The sequence below is a fragment of the Peromyscus eremicus genome, chromosome 8a, assembly GCF_949786415.1.
Source record: "Peromyscus eremicus chromosome 8a, PerEre_H2_v1, whole genome shotgun sequence".
In the NCBI taxonomy this organism is placed as follows: Eukaryota; Metazoa; Chordata; class Mammalia; order Rodentia; family Cricetidae; genus Peromyscus; species Peromyscus eremicus.
The window spans coordinates 17,693,289-17,713,817 of NC_081423.1; the positions used below are offsets into that span (position 1 = coordinate 17,693,289).

The 20,529-nt window shown below is 54.4% G+C and overlaps 2 protein-coding genes across 2 annotated transcripts; one reads left to right on the plus strand and one right to left on the minus strand.

Annotated features, from left to right (window-relative positions):
• Positions 1-1,210: 1,210 nt before the first annotated feature.
• On the plus strand, positions 1,211-6,969 carry Msln (mesothelin). The gene is made up of 16 exons (XM_059269233.1): positions 1,211-1,442; positions 1,739-1,782; positions 2,124-2,173; positions 2,481-2,601; positions 3,187-3,272; positions 3,446-3,575; positions 3,668-3,861; positions 4,082-4,172; positions 4,247-4,346; positions 4,604-4,782; positions 4,881-5,036; positions 5,117-5,259; positions 5,341-5,468; positions 5,758-5,852; positions 6,212-6,398; positions 6,470-6,969. The coding sequence occupies exons 1-16, from the start codon at positions 1,355-1,357 to the stop codon at positions 6,556-6,558; spliced, it is 1,881 nt and encodes a 626-aa protein (XP_059125216.1). The 5' UTR covers positions 1,211-1,354; the 3' UTR covers positions 6,559-6,969.
• A 264-nt stretch (positions 6,970-7,233) lies between these two features.
• Positions 7,234-18,797, minus strand: LOC131915928 (mesothelin-like protein). Its single transcript, XM_059269234.1, is given in 16 exon segments — positions 7,234-7,661; positions 7,663-7,706; positions 8,357-8,606; positions 8,981-9,075; positions 9,208-9,338; positions 10,411-10,538; positions 10,622-10,777; positions 10,849-11,032; positions 11,374-11,519; positions 11,715-11,805; positions 12,166-12,356; positions 12,434-12,560; positions 12,687-12,772; positions 16,288-16,408; positions 17,832-17,952; positions 18,755-18,797. Coding segments are annotated over 16 exon segments (2,085 nt in total). The 3' UTR covers positions 7,234-7,490.
• Positions 18,798-20,529: the final 1,732 nt, after the last annotated feature.

A 20,529-nucleotide genomic window follows, 5' to 3' on the forward strand; every position in this document is an offset into this window, starting at 1 on the left:
GGCGATGTTGCCTGGCAACAAGGGAAAGCCAGGGTCAGCTTTTTCCATGGCTAGGTCCCATCTTAGAGTCCTGGACAGGATCTCAGCAAGGCCTGGCATACAGTTGGTGCTCAGCAGATGTGTGGGGGATAAATGAACAATGGATGCTGATTGATGCTGATTGTGGATGGTGAGGGGTAGGATGTGTCTAAATGGCTCTCCTGTGTTCCCCCATCCCTGGGACCCCATAACACAATGTCAATGGAACAATTGTGGGTATTTCTGTTTCACACTGAGATCCTATGTGATTGTAGGACAGTGGCCCCCATCTGCCCCTCTTAGGATGTGTGTGTGTGTGTGTGAAAGATGCAGATTCCAGGGCCCACAGTTGCCTGCAGAGCCTAGGCTCTTAAGGAGTCCCTGCTAGGGATGATAGGCAGGTCCTGATTCACATAGGCCTAGGCTGTAAGCTGCATCATCTCCTGGGTTGAGGGAAGACACCGAGACATGTTTCTTGCCAGGGCTCATCCACTCTACACATCGTCTTCTGGTCCACAGAGTGTTCTACCTGCTCTGGAACATCTTAGCTACAGCAGCCTCCGACCTGTGAGACCTGGGACTCCCCAGACATTCCCTACTGCTGGGCTGGCCAGGTAACTTAAACATGGGAGCATGAGGCAAAGTTAGCTAGGATACAGCCCCACACATGTCCAGGAAGACATTTCTCCAAGGAACAGCTCCCACTCACCCTGTCCCCCACTCCAGAAGAGACATGTGGACCCTCTGGTGCCCACTTATCCATCTGCTGTCCTACCCATATCAGGGCTTGAAAAGCGTTCAGAGAAGCATGAAACCCTAAGGGACTGATATGGGAGAGGCACTGTCTTCCCTTACAGCATTGCCTGTCTGATGGGGCCCTGCGTTTGTGCAAATCACAGATACCTTCAGCCTCATGCCCCAGGGAGAAGGGTGCCTCAACATAACCCCCAGCCTGAACCACTCAGTCCCCCTAGTACAAATGGGGACACCAGTGACAACCTGAGTGGGAGACAGCCTTGCCTCTTGGTAATAATCTTACAGTTCCTCCCTGCTCTGTGGGAATGAGGATGGGCTCAGCTGTCCGCTGGGCCTCAGAGTCGAGGTGCCTAGCTGGCTCAGACACAGTGCCCCTCCCTGTAGGAGGGCTGCTTTTCCTAGGGGCGGGCCTGGCAAGCGGTCAGTGTGGAGAGCCTGCCTGGTAGACACTACTGCAGGTGCCCACAGAGGTTGGACAGGTGCTTTCCCAGGCCGAGAGGCCCCTCATTGTCCCCAAACAGAGGTGTGGGGTGAAGGTTGGGACAGTTGGGAACTTCAGAGCCATTGTTATCCACAGACCATGGCCTGGCCAACAGCTCAACTCCTGCTGGGGTCCTGTGGGAGCCCCGTCTGCTGCCGACGCCTTCTACTGCTTCTCCTTAGTCTCGGTGAGTATGGGGTGCACCGATCACCTAGAGAGGCAAGGGAGCCCAGGAAAAGGCTCTACCTGCCCCATACTTTCTCCTTGGGCCATTGCTAGGTGGCCTGAGTTCCAGGAGGGTTAGGGACTGAGAACAGTGAGAGGCTTGGGAAGGCCTGGGCCTGGGGAGTACAGGCTGTGTGACATGGTGGGGTGCAGGGGCCTTAACTCTCTTTCTACACCCGGTGGGGTGTGCAGAGGGCTGGGATCAGAGAGCCCAGTTCTGCCCCGGCCTGCCTCTAGCTTTGTACCCTCTGCCCACAGGGTGGATGCCACTCTTGCAGGTCCAGGCTACAAAGACGGGCCAGGTGAGGTGCCCTGGAGGACCCAGGAGGATTTTCTAGTCTTGGGGCTGTGGGCTACGTTGTCTCTACTCTACACATGGATACATACATCTCTGAGTGCCAGTTTTCAAAAGTGGCCATTGGTCAGAGGGCTGCTAAGCCCAGAGAGCAGCAGAATCTTGGCTACAGCTGGGCCCTGAAAGGAGCTGAGTTGGGAAGCAGTGAGGCCCTTGGGAGTTAAGTCACAGGCCCCCGAAGTAGCCAGACTCAGGTCGTACCTGGACCTTGAAAGAGTTGAGACCAAGGTGATAGGCAAGGAAGCACCTATGTGCTTGGGGAAATGTCAGCCTGGCCTTGTCCCCTAGGAGGCCACACTCGTCCGTACTGAACTGACCGGCACCCCTGACTTTGCCAGGTGGGTTCAGCAGCTTTTGGGGGGCTCAGGAGGCCTTGTGGGCTGAATAAGCAGGTGCCAGGTTCCCAAATTTTCATACCTCAATGTCCTCTGTGTCTTGTCTGATCTCTCTACCCACCTCCCTCCCCACCTGGCTGGCTCAGTCAGGGCTGGGGGAAGGACTGTGCTCCAGGCCACAAGCACTGTGCCCTCCAGGCTGTTTCTTGTCTCAGGGAGGGCCTCCAGGGCCCTGAAGGGAGGGGCCTCTGGGCAGGGAAGCACTTCCAGAGGGACAGTGTTGGGTGCAGACTCCTAGCCCTGTCCACAGTCTCCCGGCCGGCCTCTTTCTTGACCTCACTTGTGGTGACGTATCTGGCCTGAGCATGAAGCGCGCCCAGGAGCTGGCTATGGCTGTGAGGCAGAAGAACATCACCCTCCAAGTGAATCAGGTCGGTCCCTCCACGGTCTTTCGGTGGGATGAGGGAGACGCACCATGGCTGGGAAGTTGGTGACTAATTTCTATGATACCACCGCTCCCCTTCAACCTGACCCAGGATCTCATCCTGGCTGGTGCCTCCCCTCAGAGATCCTCTTGCCGCCTAAGCTGACCACTGGGCATGTGTCTCTACTGGGCTTCAGCTCTCTGGGTGTCTGAATGCCTTCCCCTCCCTCTCCGGCCCCCGGGCCTGCTACCCTTTCTCAAATCTGAGATGACCTTGCTGTCCTTCTGCTGGAGACCTTGCCTCATCTTTCAAGGCTCTGTCCTCAAAACATGGTCAATGGTGGCATGACTCAGGCGGGGGTCGGGGGGTGGGGGGAGAGGAAGGTCGGCCTGACTAGCCTATATGGATTCAAGATCAAGGCAAGCCTGTCCCTGGCTCTCGAGGCAGTGGGATGTTCATGCCACAGGCTGTGGGAACAGAGTCAGGGTACGGTGTGTGGCCTGTAGGGTGGATTAGAACTGGCTGCCCCAGGCCATCCTTGAGGGCTGTGGCTGAGAACATTCTGAGCTTCATGTCCCGGTCTCCCGGCAGCTGCGCTGTCTGGCACGTCGTCTTCCTAAGTACCTCACCAATGAGGAACTGGATGCCCTCCCGCTGGACCTGCTGCCCTTCCTAAAGTAGGTCTCAAGTTGGGGACGTGGTCTCACCTCCCATATCCTCAGCCCCCACCTTGCCCTGGACAACAATGTATAGTGACTGGGTGGCTTTGCCAGGGAAGCAGGCAATGGAGTGTGTGTGTGTGTGGGGGGGTGTTTACATACACAGTAATCCGCATATCCCCTCTCCATAGCCCAGCCATGTTTCCGGGGCAACAGGCCTGTGCCCACTTCTTCTCCCTCATCTCTAAAGCCAATGTAGATTTGCTCCCACAGAGGTCTCTGGAGCGCCAGAGGCTGCTGCCTGCAGCTCTGGAATGCCAGGTATGGAATGCTGCCATCTACCAGAGGCAGAGACAAAGCATGGAGTGGGCTCGATGGTTTCCCGAAGGTACTGAGGCTGGCTGTGTGTGCAGGGCGTGCATAGCTTTCAAGTGAGCGAGGCAGATGTACAGGCTCTCGGAGGCCTGGTCTGTGACCTGCCTGGGAAATTTGTGGCCACATCTTCGGAAATCCTCCTTCCCCGACTGGCGGGCTGTCGAGGACCCCTGAACCAGGGCCAGGAAGAGGCAGTCAGGGAGGCTCTGAGGAGTGGACGATCCCCGTATGGGTGAGTAGGGATGGCTTAGCATATGGGCAGAGGGTATCCATCGCCACAGTGGGTTTCCTAGGGCCGCGTATCCCCTGCTGGATCCTGTCAGGTCTTGTTCCCTAGGAGGCTGCACTCCTTGACCTGTCAGCAGAGACACTGTCTGGCCCAGTTTCTGTCTCCTGAGCTCTGTCTGGGGCCACCTTCTGAGTCCCTGAGCTGGGCCCCTGTCTCTGGACAGCCCCCCATTAAAGTGGTCAGTCTCCACTCTGGACGCTCTGCAGGGCCTGCTGGCAGTGTTGGATGAGTCCATCGTCCATCGCATCCCCAAGGTAAGATCCTGCTGCCTGGCCTGCCGTTGAAGCTCCTGGGCTTTGAGGCTCAGCCTACTATGCTTCATCCGCAGGATGTCATAGCTGAATGGTTGCAACACATCTCCCGAGGCCCCTCCTGGCTGGGGCCTAAGCTGACTGCCATGCTCCCGAGATTCAGGCGGGACACAGAGAGTGAGTCCAGAGCCGTGTCTGTTCGGTAGCAACCTGAGATAGGACCCTAGGGACACAGATCTAGCATTGTAGAGTTTCATTTGCTCCTACCAGTGGCTCCTCCTGGCTCCTCAGCTTGGTCAGTCATAACTTCACAGGGTGAATAGGATTGCACCATTTTGTCAGTGGGCAAACGGAGGCCAATGTGTCATGGTAGGTGTGGGAGGAGGGAGAATTGAGAGGAGCAAACTGCCTCTGCCTCTTGCCTGCCCCTCCAGAGAAAGCCTGCCCTCCAGGGCGGGAGCCCCAACAAGTGGATGAAAACCTCATCTTCTACCCAAATTGGGAGCTAGAGGCCTGTGTGGATGGCGCCATGCTGGCCACCCAGATGGACCTTGTGAATGAGATTCCCTTCACCTATGAGCAGCTCAACATCTTCAAGCACAAACTGGACAAGGTAACTCACAACGGGCTTCCATCTGTCTGCTGTGCCCAGGACTGCTTTCCCAACGCCCCCAGGAGTTGTTCTGGCCCTCATGGTCCCTTCTTCCACAGACCTACCCACAAGGCTATCCTGAGCCCCTGATCCAGCAGCTGGGTCACTTCTTCCGATACATCAGCCCTGAGGACATCCGCCAGTGGAATGTGACCTCACCAGAGACAGTGAAAACTCTGCTCAAAGTCACCAAAGGACAAAAGATGGATGCTCAGGTAACATCTGCCCCAGAGGACACGGACAAGGGGATGCATCTTCCCCTGCCCCAAGGTGCCTTAGCGGCTTCTGCCCACAGGTGACTGCCCTGGTTGCCTGCTATCTTCGGGGAGGAGGCATCCTGGACCAGGACATAGTCAAAGCCCTGGATGACATCCCTTTAACCTACCTGTGTGACGTTAGCCCCCAGAATCTGCACTCTATACCCTCCAGTGTCATGTGGTGAGTTTCCGGTGTGCTCTGCAGGGCTGAATGGATACTCAGAGCTTCCTAATCACTGCCATGTCCCCCAATGTTCCCCAGGCTGGTTAAATCCCAAGACCTGAGCGAGTGCAGCCAGAGGCATCTGGGTATCCTCTATGGAAAGGCGTGCTTGGCTTTCCAGAATGTGAGCAGTCAGGAATACTCTGAGAAAATCAGGACATTCCTGGGTGAGTCGAGGCACACACAGATGGCTACCATGGGGCACTGCAGACCCCACAGTTACATGCCAAGTCCTAGCCTCTCCCTGCCCCACCCAGGGCTTCCTAGGTGTATATGGGATCTAACGCTAATGATTTTGGCTCTTCCACCCCTTCTGACCCCGGTGGTCCAGATGGTTGTTGAGCATAGAAGGGCCTGGGCATTAGGAAGAAGACACTCTCTGAGAAACTGAGTACGCTCTATCAGGAGTGGGACTGTATGGTGCTGTGAGTTTTCAAACTGCCTCGATACGTGCAGGTGGGGCCTCTGCGGAGGACCTGAGGGCCCTCAGCCAGCAGAATGTGAGCACGGACTTAGCCACTTTCAAAAAGCTCCAGATGGATGCCCTGCTGGTAAGTGGAGATGGGAACTCATGAGGGAGGGCTCAAGAGAGGCACTATAGAAAGTGGCCAGGCCTCCTGAGAAAGGCTTGTGGGTGGTTGGGGTCCTTACAGGGGATGGAGGGCCTTTTGTGGGATAGAGCCTCAGGAGGAGGGCCTAGTGTAAAGCAAGGGGATAGGAGGGACAAGAAACAGGACCTCATGAGCAGGGGATGGTCCTTATGAGGGAGGACTTTGGACAGGATCTGCTGGAAGAGGTGTGGCCTCACAAGGGGCCCCTTGTACATAGGGGTTGAGGTATCATGGGCTGCAATTTACTCCAACCTTCTGGGGGGCCTAGAGACCCTGATGGCTACCTCATGCTCTGGCAGGGGTTGACTGTGCCTGAGGTCCAGAAACTTCTAGGGCCACACATTTTGGGCCTAAAGACTGAAGAGGATAAAAGCCCTGTCCGTGACTGGATCTTCAGGCAGCGGCAGGAAGAGCTGGACAAGCTGGGTTTGGGGCTTCAGGGTGGCATCCCCAATGGCTACTTGGTCCTGGACCTCAATGTCCGAGGTGAGCTGGGCTGCCCAGGGGCAGAGCTGGGGGATGGAGTCAGGAGTCTGAGTGGCCTTCTCTCCTTGCAGAGGCGTTTTCCAGTGGAGCCCCATTCCTTGGACCAAGATTTGTACTTGCATGGATTCCCGCTCTGCTCCCAGCTTTAATACCGAGCTGAGACCACCACCCCTAAGGCTCCTGGCTCCAGCCCTACTGTGGAGCCCCATCTTGACCAGGAGCAGGTCCCAGGGGTTATTGCCAAAGTTTGAGGACTCTTGAACTCAATAAACAGTAGCATTGGCCCCTTGAGATGTCCTGTAGTGTTCCTAAGACCAGTCAAGAGAATGACTCTGAAGCTTCTTGTGATCACAGAATCACATAAATACAGATCCCTGTGTTCATCCCTTCCACTCTCTTAGAAAGAAGGATGGGGGCTGGAGAGATGGCTCAGCAATTAAGAGCACTGGCTGCTCTTCTAGAGGATCCCAGTTCAATTCCCGGGACCCATATGGCAACTCACAATTGTCTATAACTCCAGTTCCCGGGATTTGATGTCCTCACACAGATACACATGCAGGCAAAACACCAATGTACGTAAAATAAAATAAAATAAAATAAAATAAAATAAAATAAAATAAAATAAATATTAAAAAAAGAGGGATGAAAGTGGACCCCCAGACAGGTGGTAGCTATTCAAGGCCTTCCTGACGGGATTGCTGCCATCTCCAAGGTAGTGAAAATCCTGAGACCCCAGCCGAGGGATGTGGGAGGCCACCACAGTCTGGGCCCTGCCAAAAGGATTCTGTCCCCAACAAGGCCCTAGCAGAGACACAGGCTGTACAATCGCCTTGTGCTTTATTCAGACCCACCAGTGAAGGCAGTAACATTGAAGGGGCACCAAGTTCCACTTGTCTTGGAATAGGCCAGAAGGTCTGGACCCTGTCTCCTCCTATCAGCCCACTCTTGTGGCTGGGCAGGTCTTATCTCCTTATGGGCCCAGGTCCTGGGAGCTGAGGTGTGTGCCAGAGCCAGTCTCCTAGGATGGGGAATACAGCAGGTCCCCTGGGGCCTGGGACATGTACTTCAGCCTAGATGGGTGTCTTGTTCCATCTAGCAGCTCCGTTGCTTCTGTAGCTGATGTTCAGGGGTCTGACTGTCCTGGGTCAGAACCATTGGCAGTGTCCAGGGTTTTAGTGTCCTGTGAGCAGCACCTATTGGTCCTGAAGGTGTAGCAGCCACAAGTAGCTGGACACAGTACAGCCACAAGAGGCTGGAAGGCAAGAGCCACAGTGAGTGACAGGTACCCCGGATGAACTGGAGGGCTTCCTGCAGGTGGAACAAGGAAGGGACCCATTAATCCTGATTAGAAGACACCCCCGCCCCAGTCCCATCTGTCATCCTTCCCTTTGTGATGGTGACAGCTAGGAGGGTCGGTGGGGACCCCGCCCATGGCTGCTCTTCTGGTCTCAGCCTCGTCCCTTTTTGTGGTTTGGTTTTTTGGGGGCATTTGTTTTGTTTCTGTGGTGTTGGGGATTGAACCTGGGTCTTTGCACTTGGCCAGGCAAGTTCTTTCCACTGAGCTGCATCCCTAGCTCTCCTTGCCCCCATAAATATGTGTGTATATAATATGCGCTCTCTCTCCCTCTCTCTCTCTCTCTCTCTCTCTCTCTCTCTCTCTCTCTCTCTCTCTCTCTCTCTCACACACACACACACGTTTCCCAGGCTAGCCTTAACCTTTCTCTGAAGCTCAGGAAGGTCTTGAACCTGCAATCTTCCTCCTGTCTTGGTCTCCTGAGTAGCTGGCCCTGGGCTGATAGGCTTGGCTCTCATTTAATGGGTTTTGGAGGTAATTGTATCACTGTAGATGGTTCATCAGGCAATGACCTGTGACACATGGCAGACCCCTCAGGAGGCAAATAAACGGCAGGGACAGCCAGAGGTCTGCTAAGGATGGGAACAAGGGGTGTGGACCATACCTGAGGCGGGGGCAACGCCATCATTCCCAGGCAGATTCAAGGTATGGATCAAATCGGATGGTGGGTAGGCAGTGTTGGGGGGCCTGTTGGTCACATAGGCCAGGGTGGGGCTGGTGTCCAGGCCCATCCCAGACAGGTCTGACATGTTGTGGTTGTGCATCCACAGGACGACATTTGGATGGTTGCGGGCCTTCTGCAGGTCCCCCACATTCTGGCCCAGCAGACTTCTCACATTGTCCACACTCAGGTTCTGAAATGAAGCCAGGGGTTTTGGAGGGAGGTGTGAGGATCCATGGGGCTGCCTTCCTTACTCAAGGACCCAGCAAGGTGAGTGCTGCTCCTAGGACTGAGCAGGACGAGGACTGTGAGGCACAGAGGTCACATGCCATCTGTACTCCTCAGGCTTTGGAACATACGGGTCTGAGACCTGGGGTTCCCAGCTTGGCCACCCCCACCCTGTGTGCCTAAGACAGAGGCAGACTTCGAGCCAGGCATTGCGGTGTATGTCACAAACCCCAGCACTCAAGACTCTGAGGCAGGATGATTGTGAGTTCCAGACCAGCCTGGGCTACAGAGTAAGACCACATCTCAACAAAACAAAACAGAGGTATCCCCTGGGCCCACCTTCAACATGAAGGGGTTGAGGTTGGTGAACGTATCAATGTCCATAGAGATGTTGGCCTGGGCCAGGTATTGAAGTTCCTCCAAGGGAGCACCACCTAGAGAGAGATCAGTGGTGAGGGACAGAGAGGCAGAGGACTTGTGTGTGTGGGGTGACACATGGCAGAGGTAGGGGTGTATTAAGGAGAGGCAGAGGACTTAGGGGAGAGATGTCACAGTGCAGGGCTCACCAAGGTAGGGGCGTATTAAGTAGTAGTATTCTCCCACAGTACTGGTGTTCCTAAAGACCTCATGAGCCTTGGCGAAGAGCACATCCTTCCGACTCTGAGGGCAGGGAGAGATGTCTGGAGCCCCAGCCAGCCTGAGTAGGATGAGGCAGATGAGTAGGATGGAAGCCCCTTGACCTGGACCACTGAGCATAGCCTCTACCCCTTGAAACACAGATTTCTTCTTGCCCCCATGTACTGGGTGAGAGTATAACCCCCCAAAATTTAAACCCATCTGGTACCTCAGAAAGTGCCTTTATTTGGAAATAAGAAACTCTTGGCAGATGAAATCAGAGTAGAAGATGAAGTTCTACTGGGTGAGGTTAGCCTAACTTCCTCATGTCCTTATGACAAGCGGGGGCTTTTGGATACCGACACACAGGTAAGAGCAAGAAAGGCCTTCCTGTGAGGTTCTGAGGGGCCTGGCCCTGCGGACATTCTGACTCTGCACTTATGGCTTCTAGAAGTCCTAGAGAATATATTTCTCATTTCAAGTCACTCAGCTTGTGATACTTCCTTTTATATTTTTATCATTTTTTTAATATTACTTATGTGTGTGTGCACATGTGTGTGGGCAGCACAGCATATGTGTGGAGGTCAGAGGAGAGCCTGAAGAAGTCAGTACTTGCCTTCAACCGTGTGGGACCCAGGTGGATCGACTTGGTGGCAAGCACTATCACCCTCTGAACCGTCTTGCTAATCCTCTTTGTGTGCATATTTGTGTGTGTGTGTGTGTGTGTGTGCATGTGCGTGTGTTCACACACATGTGTGCATGTGTGCAGGCCAGAGGCTGACTTCAGGTGTCTTCCTCAATACCAATTTTTTGGGACATTGGCCTGGGACTCATTGTTTCAGCTAGACTGATGAGCTAGACTGGCTGACCAGCAAGCCCAGGGCTCTTCCTGTCTCTCTTTCCCCATGCTGGCATTCCAGGTGTGGCTGTCAGTGCCAGCATTTTATGCTGTGTGCTGGAGAGCTAAACTCGGGTCCCTGCGCTTGTGCTGGAAGCACTTTACTAGTTGAGCTGTGTCCCTTGCCGTTTGTGACATTTTCTTGTGGTGGTCCAACGTGCCTCTGATGGCCTGGCGTGGACCATTCCACCACCTCTCCCCAACCTCAGTTTCCCCTATGCCTCTTGCTGGGAAGGTGGTTGACAGGGCGGCTCACCGGAACTCCGAGGGCTGGATGATCTGGATCTGCTTGAGGCTCATCCAGCAGAGACGGGAGCCCCCGATGGCCACCAGAAGAGCACCAGTAACCTTGCCGTTATGGTCCAAGAACTTCTGTAGAACTGCCTAGAGGCAGGGCCGGCGTTAGTGGGTCTGGGCAAACCAGACCAGCCAGCTTCAGCCCCATTGCCAGCCCTCACCATCCTCACCTCTGTCTGGTTCTCCAGAGCTGCATCTGAGGCCAGCAGGACCATCACTGTGTCTCCAGATGTGATGTTCCACTGGCCTATTTCAGCGAGGGAGTAGAGGTAGACCAGCGAGGTGATGAGGTGCAGCTGGTCCTCAGGGATGCCGTGTGGGTAGATCTGAGGCAGGTGGGCAGTTTGAGTTGGAGCCGAGCCCTCTAGCTGCCACCCCAGACTGACCATCCACACACCTGAGTGAGCTTGGCTTTGACAACGCGCTGGCACTCTGCAGGCAGTGGGTGCTGCAGTAAGGGGTCCAGGTTGGCCCTGAGCACACGTGTGCCCAGACAGGACTCCAGCTGAGTACAGTCGTAGTGCACCAGGAAGAGGTCATCGTGCAGGGTGGCTGCTGTGATGTTGCCACGGACACAGGAGCTCCCTGCAGGGTGTGCTGGTGAGCAGGCTGGCAGGTGAAGGCCTGAGCTGACAACTTGCTGCCTTTGGGACCCTTCTTTGATCCTGGCCTCCACTTTTTTTCTTGTTTGCTTTCAGGGGACAGAGTCTTGCTATGTATCCTAAGCTGACCTCAAACTTAAGACTCTCCTGGCTTGGCCCCTTAAGCCTACCATGCCGGCCCCCTCTACTTCTGATTTAACCAGACCTCCTTGACTTGCTCATCATTCTTGGTGTCTAGCCAAGAGCTTGGACCAAACTAAGCTAAAATTAGGAGTCCAGACTGAGGGAGGCATAGTGTCCCAGGTCCACCCTGATCACACTGACCTGTGCGCCGCTTGAGCCTTGAGGACACGGAATCGGCCTTGGACTCCAGGAAGTTGGTGACGAAGCGCCTGGCATCACGCCTGCTCAGCTGACCTGCCCGGTAAGCAGCTACCACACTGCGGAAGAAGTCCAAGCCCACAGCCTGGCAGGGCCAAGTGTGTCCATTCCCAGTCATAGGAAGGGCCAGCCTAGTCCCTCCCTCTGCCCCACCGGCCATGTGTGCTGTGACAGGAGCACCCAGGGCTACCACTCAAGGCTCAGAGTGGCTGTGTGGCACTCACAGTCCTGGATGGACTGGTGGTGCCCACAGCCAGCCCCACTCCAGGTACCTTCCTACCTCCTGCACCTTCTCCCACAGGTGGGGGCTGATGTAGGTGGCCAGAGGTCCCAGGGCCTGCAGGCCCTCCAGGTTCCAGGAGCCAGGAGGCCTGGTGCATGGGAAAGGGTGCTGTGTCGGCGTCTAACATGCCACCCCATCCCCTAAAGCAGGCCAGAAGAATATTCATAGGCTCCTAACTCCCGGCCGGTGCCCACAGATTTGGGGATTTGTCCTGCTGTGAACCCTAGGTGGTGGGAAGCACCCTTAACCCTGTGCCTCCATGCCTCAACTTGCAATGTCGGAGTGGGTGGGGGGCTGGGGTCAGAATTCAAATAGCAAAGACTGTAGGAAGGCCTCACTGCCACCCTGGGTTCAAACCTCAAGCTTCCTCCCCTCTTATCTCAAGGAAGGAAACCCCTCTAACCTCCCTGGTCCCGCCTCCCCCTGAACCCTGGAACCTTCCACGTACCCAATTTGTGTCTTCCCACTGGCCAGCAGGGTGTTGAGGGCAGTAGTCTGCATGACAGTTAGCTTTGGGCATCGAAGCAGGTTCTTCAGCACATGAGGGTCTGCAGCCACGATTTGGGGTGCCTCCATGTCACATACCAGGACCCCGAGAAGCCCCAGGTCTGAGGCACTGAGCTGTAGGTGGGGTTTCCCCTGCAGGGACAGAAGGTCAATGCTAAACAGATGACCTGGCCTCGCTGTCCAATCCTGTCCTCACTTGAGGCACCTACCAGACAGGCCAAGGCTGTGTGCTGTAGGGCAATTCTCTGGTTGGGCAAGTTGGCTAGCAGTTCTGTGTCCCCTTGGGCAGCATGGTGAATGAAGGCCCGGCAGTTGGCGTCCCTCACCTGGTTCAGACTGAAGTGGAGGGATGTCAGGGAGGCAATTCTGGGCCTCCCACCAGCCTTCCCAGTGTCTCCAGGGTAGCCCGACCACATCTGGCAGGCACCGAAAGGATTGGGGGGCCACAGCAGGGACACTCACTCGTAGAAAAGCAGGAGGTTGGGCGGGTGGAACTCGAAGTCGTCCTGGAGGCCTTGCCGTGCAGCGAGGTTGGCCAAGCAGCTGAGCTGAGCAGGGGCAGAGGTTGGAGAGCAGGTCACCATCTGTCCAGTGTGGACTGGCCCTGGTGGGACACTGCTCAGCCCCTCCCCCGCTCAGCAGAAGGCACACTTTAAGAAGGAACTGGAGATAACGTGTGAGGAAAAACCTGCAGTATCACAGAGATAAGAATGCAGACGGAGAAACAAGGCCTGAGACAGGGAGTCCCGAGAGAGGCAAGTGGACAGACTGCAGTTAAAAGCCAGAGATAAGCCAGGCGCACTTTCAATCCCAGCATTCTGGATGCAGAGGCAGGTGGATCTCTGTGAGTTGGAAGCCAGCATGGTCTATAGAGTGAGTTCCAGGGCAACCAGGAGGCCCTGTCCCCCCACCCCTACCCCAAAAAAATCCAGAGATGTTCAAATTAGCTCTGTAGTCATTCAACTGTGTTCACGTTATAATGCCCATCTAAGATGATGGCCCACGGATATTAAACGTAGGTCAGCTTTGCCTAGAGACTGTTGATTCTCTTCCTTCCTTTCGTCCATCCATCCACCCATCCTTCCTTCCTTCCTTCCTTCCTTCCTTCCTTTCCTTCCGTCCGTCTGTCCTTCCTTCCTTCCCTCCCTCCCTCACAGGGGTTTCACTGTGTAGCCTGTCTGACCGTGAACTCAAGACTCTCTTAAGTACCAAGATGACTGGCATACAACATCATGCCTGTTCTGAACACTTGTTTCCATGTCCCTGTGTGGGCGTTGACGGATTCTGCCTTTCAGGGAACTGGCTCATTTCATCCAAGGTGTCACACCTGTGTGCACAGACAGACATTTCTTTCCAATCCCTTTATTTTCAAGGGACATGCAACAAACGGCCCTTGCTTGTTTTCACTACCAGCAATTTGTGTCTCCCCGCTCTCCGATGGCCAGACTAGGGGCTCTTCACCTCTTCACAGAGTGGCCTGTGGCACTGACGACTTCCTTCCAGCTTCATTCATTCTTACCGCCAGTCTTCATCTTTCCATCTCTTCTTTTAGGTTTCTTCCCCTGGCTTCCCGATAGGAAACTACACCACTGAGTTCAGATATTTTCTTTTAACATTACATTTTTTTTCTTTATTGTGGTGGTGGTGGTGGGGTTGCATACATGCTGTGGAGTGCACGTGGAGGTCAGAGGACATTTTGCGGGAGACGGTTCTCTCTTTCCATCGTCTGGGTTCTGGGATCAAACTCAGGTTGTCAGACCCAGCGGCAAACCCTGCAAGCAGGACCCGCACCTTTCTGTCTTCTAACACACACATTCAAAGCTGTAGCCAGCCACTGTGCTCACTGTACCCGCAGGTTTTGATAAATTTCCTTTTTTTTCTAGACAGGGTGTCACTCTAGCTCAGGTGTCTCCGGAGTGCTGGGGTGACAGTATCCACCAGCATGGCGGCTATGTTTTTAGTTTCATTTAGCTCACAATGCTTGTGACAATTGTCTTGATGCCACACGTGGTAGTGCACACCTGTAATCCAAGCCCTTGGAAGGTGGAGGCAGGAAGACCAAGAGTTGAAGTTCAGGGCTGCGGGCTGGCCCGGTGGGTAAGTGGTCAGGAGAACTTGCGGCTCCTTGCAGAGAACTTGAGTTTGGTTCACAGCGCCCACATGGTGGCTAACAACTGTCTGTAACTCCAGTCCCAGGTGATCGAACGCCGTCTTCTGGCCCCTCGGGCACTTCACACATACGTGGTACACAGATATGTGTGCAGGCAAAACACCCATATATATTACACTTTAAAAGAAGAGTTAAGGTCATCCTTGGCTACACAGTGAGTTCAAAACCAGACTGGGATACATGAGACCATCAGAAAAAAATCTTGAGAGTTATTTGGCCCAGGTATTATTTAAAAGTGGGCCAAATATGGGCTGAAGAGATGGTTCAGCAGTTAAGAGCATTGGCTGCTCTTCCAGAGGTCCTGGGTTCAATTCCCAGAATCCACATGATGGCTCACAAACATCCATAACTTCAGTTCTGGAGCATCTGACACCGTCTTCTGACCTCTTTGGGCACCAGGTACGCATATGGTGCACATACATGCAGCAAAACAGCAATACATATAAAATTAACCTTTTTCTTTTTTTTTTTAAAGAGTGTGTTGCTCAATTCCCAAGTATTTGAGAGTCTTCCATCTGCCTTTCTGCACCTGATTTCTTGTTCAAGTTCGTTGTGCTCTGAGAACAGGTACTGGACGCTGTTGACACTGTAAGTTTGGGGAAGGTAGATCTTAGAGCCAGTACTGTGGCTGTCTTAGTAAGAAGAAGCATGCGTTCTGTTGTTGTCCGTACATCTCAGCTCCACGGACCTGAGATGCCGCAAGAACTCTTCGTGGTTTTGATTCTGGCTACTGCACCTGTCCTGTCCTGACAGGCAGCGAACACCACTGACTATCACAATGGATTCACCTGTTTCTTGTTGGTTCTATCAGTTTGTGTCAGGTATATCTGGACACTTTGAGGTTAGGTACACACATGTTAAGGGTTATGTTGAAAAAAAAAAATAGATGAGCCAGGTGGTGGTGGTACATACCTTAATCCCAGCACTCAGGAGACAGAGGCAGGAGGATCTCTGTGAGTTCGAGGCCAGCCTGGTCCACAGAGTGTGTTCCAGGACAGGCTCCAAAGCTACACAGAGAAACCTTGTTTCGAAAAACAAAAGAAAACAATAACAACAACAAAAAATAGAGGTACTTTCTACACAGTTCAGACTAACCTCTAACTTTGTCCCCCTGCCAAAGCCCCTTAGGCACGGAGGTTAAAGGCCCGTGCCACAGTGTCTAGCTCTTTCCTTCTGTTAACAGGGACAGGAGATGGTGGTCAGATGTAGAGCCAAGTGAGCTCAAGAGGCTCCTGCAGCCCCAGCTGGGACAGAGGCCAATGGGGTTCAAGATCCTCCCACATGAGCCTGGGGCTGGACCACCCCAAGGAGGCACCACCTCCTAGACATCCAGGCAGGGGCCTGAGGCAGTGGACAAGCCCCCGACCATTTCAAGTCAAGGCAGAAGCACCCTGTAGACAGATTTGCTGGAACCTGCTAGAACTACCCAGTGTGGGTGTTCATGCAGATCACCCTCTAGGGGAAAAGTCGCCTCGGAAGGGCCAGACTTCTTGTCACAGTGGGGCCATCAAAAAGTCACATTCTAGGGGCTAGAAAGATGGCTCAGTGGTTAAGAGCACTGCCTGCTGTTTCAGAGGACCCAGGTTCAATTCCCAGCACCCACATGACAGCTCATACCTGTCTGTAACTCTAATTCCAGGGAATCTGACACCTTCACACCAATGCATATACAATAAATTTAAATAAATTATTAAAACACAGCAACAACAAAAAGTCACCTTCTAGGCGGTTTTGAGGTTGGCAGGATGACTTGGAGACAGCCCTCTGCTTCAGGGAAGCTGTGCACCAACCCCCAAGTCCTCGCATGGCTGCCCCCCCTCGACCTGTGTACGCTCTAGTGTCCTGGGGAGCACGCAACCCTGTGCTCTGTCTACCCTGGAAGCACTAACTCACCTGCCAGGCTTTGAGCGGGACCCTCTGCAAAGCTAGGCTTCTGATTAAAGCGGAGAGCTCTTCCCGGGGTAGCTGGCTGGCTGGCAAGCACCAAAAGTTCTGCAGGAGGGAGGTGTTGTCCCTGTGTAGGAGGAGGGGGCCATGCTGGATCCAAAGGGGAAGACCCAGGAAGGCAGGCTTTGGCTACTGCAAGGGGGACTTGATCACTCAGCTTTCTCCACCGCGGAGGGAGTAAGAGGCAGGCAGTGGCTGCTACGGGTAAGATTATTCTCCTTCCCTTCCCTTCTCTTCCCTTCCCTTCCTACCCCTTTCTCTCCCTTCCTTCTTCTTCCTTTCCTTTCCTTCCATCCATCCTAGAGGACCTTCCTAGAGCCAGGCTGTCAGCTGGATGGGGCTTTAACATGGGTCCTTGCCATCACTTCTGGGGCTCAGGCTCAGCTGACTTTGAGCTTAGGCTTGGACTAGTCCTGATAGCTGCTGAAGAATATGGGGTCACATGCTGGGTGACCATGGATGAGGCCATTTTCTGGACCTTTCTCAGGGTGTAACATAAAGTCTACCTATTGGGTGGGAGGGTGTTTCCGATACTAACTCAGGCTTGGCTAGATCTACTTGAGATCCTGGGCCTGCCTGACCAATCATCACATTAACTAACTGGTCCATTGATGATCATCACTCCAAGAAATGGGGGAACGCCAGGCGGTGGTGGCGCATGCCTTTAACCCCAGTATTCAGGAGGCAGAAGCAGGCAGATCTCTGTGAGTTTGAGGCCAGCCTGGGCTACAGAGTGAGTTCCAGGACAAGCTCCAAAGCCAGACAGAGAAACCCTGTCTTGAAACACCAAAAAAAAAAAAAAAAAAAAAAAAAAAAAAAAAAAAAGAGGAAAAGAAAGGAAATGAGGAGACATTCAAGCCCAGGATGGAGAGCCCAGGACAGAAAGAAATGACTAAGCTAAATGATTTGGGGAATAGCAATGGCCTTGAAGGCCCTGGGCCTGGCCCAAGAAGTAAGGAGTGATGACCTAGAGCTCCAAGGGGAGAACCTGGGGGACACTGGCTGAGGTTGCAAGTCTCTGATGGTTGAGGCTTCTTCTTCTTCTTTTTTTTTTTTTTTTGCGGGGGGGGGGGCGCGTTTCAAGAGAGGGTTTCTCTGTGCAGCTTTGGTGCCTGTCCTGGATCTGGCTCTGTAGACCAGGCTGGCCTCAAACTCAGAGATCCGCCTGGCTCTGCCTCCCGAGTGCTGGGATTAAGGGCGTGCGCCACCACTGCCCGCCAAGGCTTCTTGTGAGTATGTCCACATATTTGGCTGGCCAGGGACTTGCCAGCATATAACTGACACTGGACCCTGGAAGCCGGCCAGCAAGTGGTGCTGAAGTCAGGCTAGGCCCCCTAGGTCAGAGCTGGCGAACAGTGGCCCTGTCTGGACCTTATGTGCAGATTCTGGACACAGTCCCTCCCCTGGACCACCAACCGAGCACTCAGGCTCACTCCTCCTCTCCATGCCCTGTCACAGAAAAGCATTTGCTGGATTTGGGTTTTGCTCACCTGACCCATGTGTTGGCTTCACTAGCATTCAGCCCTCCCTTGGGGAAGCCCTTAGTCTGAGGTCCAGAGCAGTGGGCAGTGAGCGACAGAAGGAGGGCGAGACCGGGACTCGCCAGGGTACCTGCAACAGAATGGCAGTGAGGGCATGCATGAGTGGGGGCTCCCTGTGACCTCCTCAGCCACAGCTCCTCCTAAAACGGAGGACCTGGAGGAGGCTTGCAGAGCTGTACCAGTTTCTGTGCGCACAGCCTGGATCTGCACGTGCTATGTGTCTTCTGGTACAAGTGTGCACACATTTTCTGGTGTGGGCCTCTGTGTACTCATCATCTGAACACTGAGACCCTAAAACTCAGAGACAGGGGATTGGCTCCCTAGTCTTCAAAGCCCCTTGTTTCTGTAGTGGGACATGAAAGGGTCTCCCAGTCCAGGAGGAGGGGGTTTGTTTCCAGGGACGCGTCTCTCGTGGCTCAGAGCAGAGAGAGGCACAGCAAAATCTCCTCTGCAGCAGGACGGGGCCTATGGAAGAGGGCGGCTATACTTGGATGTTCTTTGTGGACCACTCCCCTCCCTGCCTCCTTGGGGCCTGGCCTGGTTTATGCTGGGACTACCAAAGAGGACTTGGTCTATGTCCTGCTGCCTAGACCAGTGGTGGCTCCTTCGGTCACAGCCCCGCCTGGTCCTTACTAGGACCCCCCCAGGCCTGTGTTGATAGGACTGTACTTCCAACATTTTTTGGGAGCACACTAGCTGGCCCTGTGTCCAGGGGGCCTCACTCTCCTCCCTTCCCTTGCAGCAGGTCCCCAAGTTTGAGTTCATGTGGAGGGGGTGGCTAGAGCCTGAAGAATCCCTACCTCTGCAGCACTATGATCCACAGCCACCCAAGGGCCTAGGGCATCCCCTTCTGTGTAGAAGTGTTTTCTCACCCACTCTGGAGCCCAAGGCTGACTGTCGGAGAGTCCTAATCATCCCGGCTGGACCGTCTCAGGGCACGGAAGCCCGAAGGCTGTGGGTTGTAGGTCCAGGCCTAGCTGGAGATGAGGCAGGGAGTGACTCAGGTTAGCTTCACGGCAGATGGAAAGGACAGAAAGAGAAAGAGAAAGCCAGCATCAACATCTTGCAGGGTGCCTGACCCTGTCTGGGGAGGAAAACAACCCCGCAAACAAGCGTCACAACGACAGGGAGCGGCAGGGGAGGGGAGCTAGAGAACCTGGCCTTTCTTATCGCAGGTCGGGCCCCGGGGACCCACGGGTGCACTGTCTCCAATTAACAGATCTCACAAACAGCAAATCTCCCAGGCAGTGGGGGAGAGGGCCCCCACACCTTGTGGCCCAAACCTCAGACATCGGCTGTCTCTGAGTTCTAGAAGGCAAGAGGGGGCCCAGCCAGAGCTGTTGGACCGCCCTGAGCCACTGATTTCCCCAGCCCTGCGTGGGGACACGGTATGATGATTTTTGGGCCCTGTGACTTTCTGACTCAATGTGGCCCAAGAGGCACACAGGGAGGTTACTGCCCTGTGTAGGGGGCAAACCAGGACCAGATGCCCAGCAGCCTGCCACACTGTGATCTGGTTGGTTTCTTCTGTCCTACCTTACCTGAGCAGGAATGTGGTCTCTGGTAGTGGAGGTGATGTCCAGGGCCCAGGGAGGAGGCTACTCCTGGCCACACGGCCACAGGATAGAGTAGACCAAGTGTTCCAGATGCCAGCGATCCAGGCTCAGCTTCTGTCAATCCTTGCAGCTGAGCCCCAGGATGCAGGATTGATGTAGGTAGAGCTGCTATGGTTTCTGCTCATCTGCATGCCTGGCCCAGTAGACAGCATGGGATGGCCCCGCCTAGTCAATCCACTCTGCCAGTGACACCTGCCAGGGAGGCCTGTGGGGAGGAGACTAGACTGTGCCAGGTGATGCTTGTATCAACCTCTCGGGCCCCGGCACAGCAAGCACCTGCTCTTAGCCCCAGGAGAAATTCAGGCTGAGCTTGGGCTGAGCTCAGGCTTGGCAGGCACCCAGCACACACCCTCCCCTTGAGGCCCAGCCTTATTCAGGGTGTGAAGGGCGGCAGCCTGAATTCATGTGTGTCGGCGTCTCTGTGCACAGAGGTGTCTGTCCTTCTGCACATTCTGTGCAGCCCTAGAGCTTCCCTAGTCAAGCTGTCCCCACACAGGACATTAGGCACACAAGACAAGTACGGTGGCCGGGCATGGCCATTCTTTGGGTGCTAAGTCACAGTGCCATGTAGACGTGTGGGCCGTGGGACAGAGCGAGCATGCAGAGAGGCATATATTGGACACCCATTCCAGCCTCTGGATCTACTTAGGGCCTGAAAACTGCTGCCAAGACCTCAGGGACACAATCATTACGGGCACCAGTGCCAAGATGATGGCTCCACCAGGCAAGTCTCGGAAGTGGCCGGGTAAGAAGGAAGTCTGCAAGGGGGATTTCCCAGCCTACCTGCTGGGAAGCTGCCTCTGGGCTGAAGTGTAGGTCCTGACTGTCCCAGGCTGAGCCCTGGCTCCTGGCACTGGCCATGAGCCTACTTGAAGCTCTTACTTTGGAAGGGGCTGTGGAGGGCAGGAAGGCTTCAGGTCCTTGAGACCCTGAAGTGTGGGTCTGGGGCTACATTATCACTGGACTCAAAATACCAGGTGACCAGCAAGCTGGCTTTGCAGTCCATGTGAGGCTGGCAGCTGCAGTAACAG

Excerpts from the sequence above, each read along its gene's own strand:
- Msln (XM_059269233.1), top strand. The coding sequence starts at position 1,355 with ATGGCCTGGCCAACAGCTCAACTCCTGCTGGGGTCCTGTGGGAGCCCC. Across the intron at positions 2,174-2,480 it reads GGCACCCCTGACTTTGCCAG|TCTCCCGGCCGGCCTCTTTC; the intron begins GTGGGTTCAGCA and ends CCCTGTCCACAG. Across the intron at positions 3,862-4,081 it reads AGTGGACGATCCCCGTATGG|CCCCCCATTAAAGTGGTCAG; the intron begins GTGAGTAGGGAT and ends GTCTCTGGACAG.